The sequence below is a fragment of the Cheilinus undulatus genome, linkage group 6, assembly GCF_018320785.1.
Source record: "Cheilinus undulatus linkage group 6, ASM1832078v1, whole genome shotgun sequence".
Taxonomy (NCBI): Eukaryota; Metazoa; Chordata; class Actinopteri; order Labriformes; family Labridae; genus Cheilinus; species Cheilinus undulatus.
Window position 1 is genome coordinate 1,214,109 of NC_054870.1, and position 11,411 is coordinate 1,225,519.

Genomic DNA, 11,411 nt, shown 5'->3' on the forward strand with positions numbered 1-11,411 from the left:
GGATTACCCATTAGAGGGTGGAATTTTGAACCTTCTGGAGTACAAGCACAAACAAGTCAGCTTTTAAAGGTTTTTATGAGGAAAAGTTTTCAGACTGGAGGCTCCAAAAAGGATCCAGGTTGGCAGACATTTTTCAGTATAGCAGTGCTAATAATTGCCCAGAAAAAAATCATTATTACAGCAAATACAGTGGACTATTTAGAACCACAATGACATATTTGAGATTATTTCAAACCAGTCCATGGATTTTTGGGTGCAATCCTGTTTTTAGTCTAAGTATCTGACTGGATTTAAACTGTTGGACTCTTTCTGATGCAGCAGGACTGTTTCTGATAAAATACTGTGATCAGAGTACAGGAGAGCGTCTAATGGTGACGGTCTGCAGCCGTGGTGGGTTTATCCTGGAAGGGTTAACATGGTCAGAATCATCAGAGCTTTCTGGGATATTTTTATCAACAGTCATTTTCGAAACAACTTACTAGTTTAAAAAAATCTGCCGGTGGACCCACAGATTTTTGAGGGGTTAAATACGTTCAACATTTGAAATCATAAATCCTTCTGTGTGGGTTAAACAGCAAGGACAGCTGAGCAGGCTCTCTGTGGACTGTTATGTGGAACAAAACGATCGCCAAACAGAAGCAAGCTGACTGAAAGAGGAAGCACAGCAAACACAGCCATGGAGACAGTGGTAAACATGAAGCATGAAGGTGGTTGGACATCAGAAATGAACGGCCAGGCAACAGTACGAGCTGTGATGAAGCGTTTCATGTCAAATATCCGAAACTGACATGGGAGGGAGCTACCTCAGTGGATGTAGCTGGTAGCTAATGGTTAGATTTACACTGTTTACCTTATAGTCATGTTGGACTTTGTGAGACTTTGAGTTTTGAACGTGGAGACTCAGGTTGTTGGTGAATGAACCAACCAGCAAAAAGACAAACTCTCCCTATGAAATATGTGAATGAGGCGCCTTGGCTCTGTGCTGTGGTACTGGAGCAGAAACTCCTTCGCTGTGGGACCGGCTCCGCGCTGTGGTCAGGGTTAGTAGGGCTGCTACCTGGGGCTTTGGCGTACTACTGATGGAACACTGAGAATAAGGAACTTTCCAGTGGCTGCATGATTCACTTTTGCCCTTGACCCTTGGAGTGTTGAGCGTTTACACAGACTCGTTCCTGGGCTCTTTCTGCTCACGCCTGCGCCCCGTGGAATAATGAGTGGACGGCATTACCTCAAAGGTCACTGAGTTTATCTGGCAGCCGGGGCTCTCCATCAGAGGACTGCATCTCTGACTGCACATACATGAGCTTCATGTACTCTGTGTACATTACTCCCCATACCTGCGTTTATCTGTCTGTGTGTAGATACTGGCGAGGGTTTGAGAAAGGTCATTTGTCAGGAAGCTCTAATCCAACGTTTGCTTGATGATCAGAGGTAGTTTGCATAGAGAGCTCCTTCCTTCCTGCGCTCTGATCGATGGCCACGTTCAAATGCCAAAAGTTAAAGAGCTGCTGGTCCTCGCCACAGGAAGCCCTTTGGGAAATCGACCCTTTAAACCAGCACATACATGAGACACTTCCACATGAATGTCAGACATGTGCTTCTGTCATTGTCTGATCCTTGGACGTGTTCGCCCTCGTCTCCTGATTCCTGTAACTTGTTTGAGCAGCGGCTGATTGCACCGTGTTTACCGCACACCTGTGACCTTGAACCGTTCCCCCTGCGCTCAGATCTTCTTCCATCTTAACTTAAGCAGGTGGGGGGGGGGTCAGTGAGACAAAACATGGAGGAAGAGATTGAAAGTAGCGGCAAAGATGAAGAGAGCGTAGGGAGATGGAGAAGGCAGAGAGGGATTAAAGTGGTCCCCAAACCCTTTCTGCTGCCTCTTTGCCTCTCCTCTCTTGGTAAACAGCAAATCAGCAGCTACCATAATAACTAATCCACTCCCTCCACCAGCAGCCAGCGGCGCTCGCTGCATACTGATGGCTCGGCCCTGGTGACTGTTGCTAGGAAGTCGACCGCAGGGGCAGGAAAGCAGGGGACGCGGGTGTAGATGATCGACATCAGCCATTGAGCGTGGTTATTCAGATGATGTCAGAGAAGGACTGAAGCCCCCTTCATGGTCATAAACAGTCCCACTGTTCATCTGGATGCTGCGTGTGGCCTGGTTTTTATAGTAGAGGGTAAACAGAGCCTTCAAAGAGACGCTGACACATGAGACCACCTACTCTCTTAGATTATCTGTAAGGGTCCTAAAGAATACATGCTCCTCAATTGGTGTTTAAAGGGATTATAATGTGAATGATCCTTTTAAAGGGGTGTCACTTCAGTTTGAAGTAGTGGTCCTGTTGAGGAATAGGTAACATTTAAAAGCATCATTATAGTTTTTTAAATACTCAAACCCGAACTCTCATTTTCTGAACCAAATGCTGATTCATGCTTAGTCATCTCAGCCGTCACCTTTGTGTTTTAACCAGTTTTACTTTTAGGTTTTGAATGAAAGATGTTCATTTTTATTCGGTTGGTTGCACAAACTGATGAGGAGACAATCCCATAAGAGAGAAAACACAGAGAGGAGAAAATAACCGATTAAAGGGATGTTTAGTATTTTTGGTACTTGGTATTAGCCTCCAGTGTTTTCAGTGTGCATCACCCATTAAAGTCATACTGGCGGGGATAGGCCTTTAGCCTGGCAGGGCTCTGTGCTGGTTCCAGTTCCTGAACCTAGTTTTGAAACGGCTGGCACGTTCAAACTGGGAAAACATAGGTTCTGAACCTGAGACACTGGTTCTCAGCTGGAACCAAAAATAGTTAAAGTAAGTAAAGTAAAGTTGTACTTTATTCATCCCCAAAGGGAAATTCATAGTTTACACTGTTTTTGTTGTTAGTTGTTGCTGTTTTACTCGTTTCTTTCTTAGGAACCGTGACATCATCAGTGGACGGATCTTACTTTAGGTTGTGAAGACGAGCAGAAAATGTAGAAAGGGGTACAAAATGTTTGGTTTTGATCTGGGCATCGGCAGAATTCCAAGTGAAGCTGGAAAGTAGACTAAGGAAGAGCAAGTGATACGCCAGACTTGTGGAAGAGATAGTGAAGGCAGGGTTCATCAGAACACCAGACCCAATAATGAATTAACTCAAGAAACAGAAGAGGGAATACCGGGGCAGCAGGAAGGACTTGGACAAAAGTGGAGCTGGACGTGCTCATACATGTCCATCGTGTCCTCCCACACTGGTTCTGCTTAAACTGGTGTGAATGTAGGCTGGTTTCCAAGCCAAGCCAAGCCAAGGATCTGAGACTCCTGAACAGAACCAGAACTGTGACAGTCTGAAAGCACCTGGATTTACAGCATGGGGGCGACTGTGGTTCAGTAGGTAGAGTCTCACTATCAGAAGGTTGTGGGTTCAATCCCCACCTCCTGCAGTCACATGTCGATGTGTCCACTTAACCCCAGTCTGCTCCCACTGCTGTGTTAGTGGCGTGGAAATGGGTCTGGAAGCATACGAATGGGAATGGCTAATACTGATGGCTACATCTCCATAGCAACCTCTGCCATCAGTGACTGAATGAGTAGGTTAGACCTGCAGTGTTATAGCTCTTTGAGTAGTCAGATGACAGATGTCCATTCACCGTTTACAGCAGAACAGATCACTGTAGCTCTGCCCAGTTTACCAAGTTTACCATAAAAATGTTGGCTCAGATGTCTGCTGTTGAGGCACAGAAAGCCTCTGTGTAGCTGCTCAGCTGTTTTCATCTAAACACATCAACAGAGACAAAAACAACGATGTAAACTAGAGTTAGTTATTTCAGCTCAGTTTTTACTTCTACTGTTTTCAGAAAGTGAACGTATGTCAGACCCAAGCTTGTCTATGTATCAGCTATTAGAGGGACAAAGCCACAGCCATAAACTTCCTCAGATGGCATTTCTCCAGTCAGCTCTTTCAGTCGGGGTGTTTTTTCCTTTTTTGGAAAGTTGATGAAAGCGGTCAGACCCAGCAGGGGTCTCTGAATGCAGACTGCATCCGTCTGTGAGCCGCTGTCCTGCGTCAGACATGAAGTGTTGATAAGTCCCACTAATGACAGCAGCAGCTCTCCGTACACCCTCAGCTATGTCAGGATCTCTGCTGCTCACCAGTCTCCACTCTCTATGGCTCAGATTCATCTGCAGAAGTTGTTCCTCTGTGAACTCTGGATTATAAAGTATCCACTAGGGCTTTCATTTATTATTTTTTACAGATTTCGAATTATATTCTAATATTTATGCTCGTTTTTACTAATATATGTAAAATGCTCAGTTGTTCTTACCGTGTAGTTACACATTTGTCCACTAGAGGACGCTCCAATATTACATCACAGAAGAAATAATGAGCTAAAAGCAAAAGTAGTTAATGTTCATTTTTATGTACTTTTTTAGCGCAGCCACCTGCACCATTTAGAGGCCTTTAACGGGTGTTTTTGATACTGATGGTCAACTTTACAAAGAACAAACGGGTTAGAAATTAAATGTCAAACAAAATAAATTCAATTGCGCTGCTTACAGCGGTGATGACATCATGTTTATAATGACTAGAACATGAAATAAAGAAAATGTTGGTACTATGTTGTCCCTACATGTTTTTACCTCAAAACAAGAGGCGATCCACGTTTTCTGAATCAACGAAAATGGAAGGTTTTCCACCACGACAGCAGGTTACTGCCGGGCAGCACCGTTTTACTCTCGTACATCAGCATCTCTTGATGTGGCGAAGCGTGTGCACCACCAACATCCCCAAAGGCAGCCTTTGGCGCCTCTGTGTTTTGGTGTAAAAACTTTATTGTTCATCATGTCACGTGTCATGTGGCTTACATACGGGTGAAAGAGAGGCCAAGAAGAGACGGGAGAGACTGGAGAACGATTATGAACAGCAAAAATATTTTAAAAACATGCTCGAATAGCAACTTCAGCTTTCAAATATTGAGTTTATAAATATTGGAATTATATTCAAACCTCGAAATTTGTTCCAACAGCCTTAGTATCCACAGTAAACAGCATGTCCAAATCCCACCTTTCAGTTTAGTTTAACCTCGGTTAGTTGTCGGTGCCTCTGATGATGACACAGACCCTAACAGCTGATCAGGTGGAAGAACATGGAGCCAAAGGCTGCGTCACAAAATAGAGCCAGACCCAGGCTTTCTGGATGAAATGACTTCTTTACAAGCATTCATTTGAGCCAACTTTACTTAAAACACAATGTATTTTAACGTGAATATTTGCATAAATGTTAACTCAATTATCTATTTTATTAATGTGAAGGTATGCTAAATCTTTTAGACCAGTAATGGCAGTACCCCTTATATGTTAGCGTCAAGCCAACGTGCCCTTGTGATGATGACCGGCTCCACACGAGTCACACCTGAAAATACCTGCTGCTGATGACGGGATAAAAGAGACCAGTTCAGAGCTGCTCTTAGACCAGTCCGCCTGCTCTTAGACCAGTTCAGAGCTGCTCTTAGACCAGTCTGCCTGCTCTTAGACCAGTCCGCCTGCTCTTAGACCAGTTCAGAGCTGCTCTTAGACCAGTCCGCCTGCTCTTAGACCAGTTCAGAGCTGCTCTTAGACCAGTCCGCCTGCTCTTAGACCAGTTCAGAGCTGCTCTTAGACCAGTTCTGAGCTGCTCTTAGACCAGTTCTGAGCTGCTCTTAGACCAGTCTGCCTGCTCTTAGACCAGTCCGCCTGCTCTTAGACCAGTCCACCTGCTCTTAGACCATACCAACTGCTCTTAGACCAGTCCGCCTGCTCTTAGACCAGTCCACCTGCTCTTAGACCATACCACCTGCTCTTAGACCAGTCCAGAGCTGCTCTTAGACCATACCAACTGCTCTTAGACCAGTCCAGAGCTGCTCTTAGACCAGTCCGCCTGCTCTTAGACCAGTCCGCCTGCTCTTAGACCAGTCCGCCTGCTCTTAGACCAGTCCGCCTGCTCTTAGACCAGTCCGCCTGCTCTTAGACCAGTCCGCCTGCTCTTAGACCAGTCCACCTGCTCATGGTCTGAGTGATGCTCCGCTGTGGAGTAAATGTTGGAGTAGGGAGGCTGTCTGAGGGAGTCTTTGGATCGCTGATTTCAGTCGACCTGTGCTAAAGCTTTTTTCTTTGAATAATTAGTTGGTGAAATGTAACTGTTTCCTGTTCTGTGATGTTGTGTTTTTCTTCTGTGGTAATGATGTAAAAACAGATCAGGCTGTTTCAGTGAGTGTTTGATTTTTATCAGAAGATTCAGAGCGTTTGAATAGAGTTTGAAGAAAATGTTGGAAGCTTTTAAGAAAAGAGTCACAGCAGCTGTTAAACTCTGTGGCACCAACCCCTCATACTGATGGACTCTGGTATAAAGGTTTATTCCTCTGTCTGCCCTGTCTTACTACTGCTGTGTGTTTTGTCTCCAGGTGATCCATAAACACTTCTACCTGAAGAGAGCAGAGATCATGGCTCAGTGTGAGGAGTGGATCGCCGACATCCAGCAGTACAGCAGTGACAAGAGGGTCGGCCGGACCATGTCCCATCATGCCGCTGCTCTGAAGGTAAATCTCCATCTATCCAGATACTCAACAGTCAGCAATGTATTCTCTGAGGACGGCCCTCCCCCGATTCACGGGTGAAAACTGTAAATATCAAAGTTGTATAAATTAAATGAAGCTCCCAGCACGGTATTTACCTCAACAATCGAGTCGTACACCTCTCACTTTTACAGCAGACTGCTGCAGCGCTGACACACCGCTGTCCCAAATTCATGTCAAACATCTAAATGTCCCAGGCAAGATTGAAGGGGTTAATTAGACTAGTTATTGATAGACACTTTCCTCTGTCATCGCTGTGTGAATGAGTGAGTGGGAACTGTAAAAATCCCTCTGAGTAGTCAGAAGACCAGAGAAACTCGAGTCCCCCTGTTTTTCTTGGTTTTTCCATGCTCCTATTGGTCACAGCTGAAGCCGTCTGTTCAGATTAAATACATTTATGTCCCTGGTTCACACAGTGGTCTAATGATGCCTATAAAACTCCAACATTACAGGATGATGGTGTTTTTTTCAGAGGGTGTTAATGTTTAATCAGAAATAGGACTTTTTAAACGACATCCTCTGACCAGGAGAACTGTTGTTCAGCTGCTCCCATGACTTCTAGACTCCTGACTGTTTGATGATGACCTCTGACCTGATTGTGGCCATAACGTGTTTCTGTTATCGATGTGTGCGCTCTCTGTTGGACGGATCTTAAAGCTGACGGTCGGTCTGTCTGTCTTTTCTCCTCAGAGACACACCGCTCAGCTCAGAGAGGAGCTCCTGAAGCTGCCATGCCCTGAGGGTCTGGAGCCTGACGGCGACGAGTTCTCTGAGAGGAGCGCCTCCCTCATCCTCAAAGAGCTGCCCAATCAGGACGCAGAGAAGCCGGGTGGCAGTCAGGACAGCCACTGCAGCGAGGGCCAGCTATGAGTCCCCCCCCCCCCAGCATCCCTAAACCTCCCTCCCCCTTCTCTTTATGATTATTGCTCTGTAAAGACTCGACGGCTTTGAGCACAAGCCTCCACTTTGTCAATATTTGTATGTAAAGATCTAATAGCAGAATAAGAGACGAGGGGACGCGGGGAAGCAGAAGGTGACGAGACGAACTCTGAACTATTCTACGCCCTTAAAGAAAACAGTCAACAAAAACTTTTCTTTACCTGTAAAGGAGTGTAAACATTTTGTGCTTTTTCCAATTGTGATATAACCACTGATTGGTATGTTATTAAACTTGTTTATGTATACATAATGGCAGAGGAAAATTACAGATTATATAAGGGAAACTACCTTTAGAAAGAATGTTTACTGAATGTTCATTTCCTTTTTTTTCTTTTGGACTGTTAGAGCGAGAACAGACCTAACCAAGGAGAAACCAGTCAGTCTTTAAGGAAACTGTTCAAATAAAACACGCCAGGTGACCGAATCAGACATGAACCCCCCTCTGGTCGCCGATGCTTCATTTGTTTGCCCTGGGATCATATCCACTGAAATAAAAAACTGAGACGGACGTTCTTAAATGCTATGTTATCCTTTTTAAAGGCTCCAAATTAAAAAGCATCATGCTCTGGATTAACATTTGTTGCCTCTCAGAACTTCTCCATGACCGTTCTTTTCCATTGACATGACTGTAGATCGTAAGACTGTGTGTCAGAGCCTCATGGGAAATGTATTTTGAAGGCTTGTGCATGTGTATGTGTGTTTTCTGTGCGTGTGCAACAATCCCCAGTGAGAAACAAAGCTGTGATGTGCCTTCTGATCTACACCACACCACCAAATACTCCAACCGAGTACCTTTACTGATTTCTTTGCTATTTCTACAGAATTACTGATTCTGCTCCGTCTGACATTGAAACTGCTTTTGATCTTTTTTATTATGTTGAACTCAAGTGAACAAAAATGCACTTTCTATTTTACTCACTCCTTAGAACAGTCACATTCTCCTTTTGCTAGGACATTAAATGGAGCTTGAAAGTATGCATTGATTGTGCGAATGCTTCTTTTCTGCATTTAAACACATCAGCTTTGTCACTGCACACAGAGAAGGAATGTGTATGGGTGTTTCAGTGAGAGAGGAGTAACTGTGATGGCTGCACCAGCTCTGCATGAGTTCAAATGTAGTGAGAAACAAACGTTAGAGCGAATGGCATAGTCTACTAACATTTAACCACATTAGTTCATCCCAGCGATCAAACCCACACTCTGTGGCCCTCATTTATCAAACCAGTGTAGAGACCAGTATAGTTCTGATGTACACTCATGTTGAGAATAAGAGCAGCGTGAGGAAAGCTCATAATCCTGATCGTAGCTTTAATCCCAGTGGGAACTCTGCACATTTTGTTCCAAACCAAAACATGAAGAAGAATTGATCAACTGTGTTCTGACTTTACCGAGAGTGAAGGAAAAAGAATGTTAGGCTGTTAAAAAAAAATTTAGCAGTGTCAGCATTTTTCTTTACAAACTTAAACATTTACTGTAGAACCTGAAAATGCTTGAACATCCGGCTTTGCTGTGAATCACTGAACTCAGGCTGAATCCCAATTCTCCCCCTAACCCTCAATCTTACCCCTCAGTCTTAACTCACCCCTCTAAACCGAGTGTAAGGACCATCTGGTGGCTTAGAAATGGGACACCCCTTAATAGCAGTTACGATGACAGACTGTAGAGGGCAGTAATGTGCCAAAACTGTGTAGTCTGTCAATTCAGAAGAAGAAGGAGAGCATATTAATATTCAACAAAATAACATGTATAAACACCACAACCACGGACACGTTCAGCTGTAGGTCACCGTATAACACGACCATTAGTTAACGCCAAACACCAGCTGTAACTCGTAGGCTTGGCCGCCACAGCACAGTTACCGTCTTATGATCGTAAAAATTAAAGACAATGTTACACTACAAAAAGGCAAATAATCCATAAAATAACAGTAAAATAAGATGTTGGAGTGGTTTTCATAATTTTTAGATCCCTATTAACAAAGAAATTTAAATTAATAGCTCGATTTCTTCCCGCATTTGCCACCATCCTTCTTTGACTGATAACCCTTAAAACCAAGTGAGGTCCAGGAACAGCTCAAAACTGAGGGAGATAACGCCCTCAAACTCGCCCCTCAACAAAACTCTGAGGAGAATTGGGACAGCCCTCGCACTTCACGGGAACAGCATTTAGAGACTGAGGGTGAAGGGTTAAGGGTTAAGATTGAGGGTTAAGATTGAGGGTTAAGATTTAGGGTGAAGGGTTGAGGGTTAAGATTGAGGGTTAAGATTGAGGGTGAAGGGTTGAGGGTTAAGACAGGGTGAAGGGTTGAGGGTGAAGGGTTGAGGGTTAAGACTGAGGGTTAAGACTGAGAGTTAAAATTGAGGGTGAAGGGTTGAGGGTTAAGACTGAGGGTTAAGACTGAGGGAGAAGGGTTGAGGGTGAAGGGTTGAGGGTTAAGACAGGGTGAAGGGTTGAGGGTGAAGGGTTGAGGGTTAAGACTGAGAGTTAAAATTGAGGGTGAAGGCTTGAGGGTTAAGATTGAGGGTTAAGACTGAGGGGGAAGGGTTGATGGTTAAGGATTGAGGGTGAAGACTGAGGGTGAAGGCTTGAGGGTTAAGACTGAGGGGGAAAGGTTGAGGGTTAAGATTGAGGGTTAAGGGTTGAGGGTTAAGATTGAGGGTTAAGATTGAGGGTTAAGATTGAGGGTTAAGATTGAGGGTTAAGACTGAGGGTTAAGATTGAGGGTTAAGATTGAGGGTTAAGACTGAGGGTTAAGATTGAGGGTTAAGGGGAGAATTGGGATTCAGACTAGTGTTTAGCTGTAGCACCTCTGTACCTGAGATCTGCTTCACATCAGTGCTGCATGGAGTTGGACCAGCCTGTGGCCCCTGTCAACAGGTAATCCAGACCCGGACTGCTGGACTACAGTCCTCAGCTCCTCTGCATGTCCTGGTTTTTCCTCAGAAACAGCATTTTTGGTGTTTTCTCCTGCATAATGGTCCTAGAGTTGGGCTGGCCTCTCCATAGTCCATAATCTTGTTGGTCTCACTGGTCATACTGGTCTCACTGGTGTTTGGGGGCGTTTTCTTGTTCAAACACTGTTTCAAGGGCATCTCCTCCTCGCCTTAAGGCAACATGACCTCCTCAGGTATTCTGATGTCATCAAACTGATCCATCAACCCTGGAATGTGATAGATAGACCCGGCACTGTGGTAAAACTTTATTTATACAGCACTTTTAAAACACTCAGATACAAAGAGGCTCACAAAATCAAAAATGAATTAAACAGAAAATTAAATCACATCATATTTCACCTGATCAAACAAGACACAATAATAATTATACATTAAGATATGGAGGAAAGTTAAGCTACAAGCCTGTCTAAACAAGAGTTTTTAAATGTTCAACTATTCCAGCGACTGCTGGTCTGATGGTCTGTGGGATTTTATTCCACAGGATTGGAGCTAGAAACCCGGTCAGCTTTAGTTCTGAAGTTAGAGGACAGAAGGCTGAGATCAGATGATCAGAGCGGGTGAGAGATGGAACAAGGTCAGACTGTAACTGGGAGGTCAGACTGTAACTGAGAGGTCAGACTGTAACTGAGAGGTCAGACTGTCACTGAGAGGTCAGACTGTAACTGGGAGGTCAGACTGTAACTGAGAGGTGAGACTGTCACTGAGAGGTCAGACTGTAACTGGGAGGTCAGACTGTAACTGAGAGGTCAGACTGTCACTGAGAGGTCAGACTGTAACTGAGAGGTCAGACTGTCACTGGGAGGTCAGACTGTAACTGAGAGGTCAGACTGTCACTGGGAGGTCAGACTGTAACTGAGAGGTCAGACTGTCACTGGGAGGTCAGACTGTAACTGAGAGGTCAGACTGTCACTGGGAGGTCAGACTGTAAC

The 11,411-nt window shown here is 44.5% G+C and overlaps 1 protein-coding gene across 9 annotated transcripts in view; it reads left to right on the plus strand.

The window, feature by feature from the left end:
- The window catches only part of birc6 (baculoviral IAP repeat containing 6), a 195,757-nt gene extending 187,269 nt beyond the window's left edge, over positions 1-8,488 (plus strand). For all 9 annotated transcript variants that reach the window (XM_041789459.1, XM_041789462.1, XM_041789463.1 and 6 more), the window contains exons 72-73: positions 6,419-6,553; positions 7,280-8,488. In XM_041789459.1, coding sequence (XP_041645393.1) covers positions 6,419-6,553; positions 7,280-7,459 — 315 coding nt within the window. In that variant the 3' untranslated portion in view covers positions 7,460-8,488. The remainder of the gene's footprint in view (positions 1-6,418; positions 6,554-7,279) is intronic.
- The last annotated feature ends 2,923 nt before the right edge of the window (positions 8,489-11,411 follow it).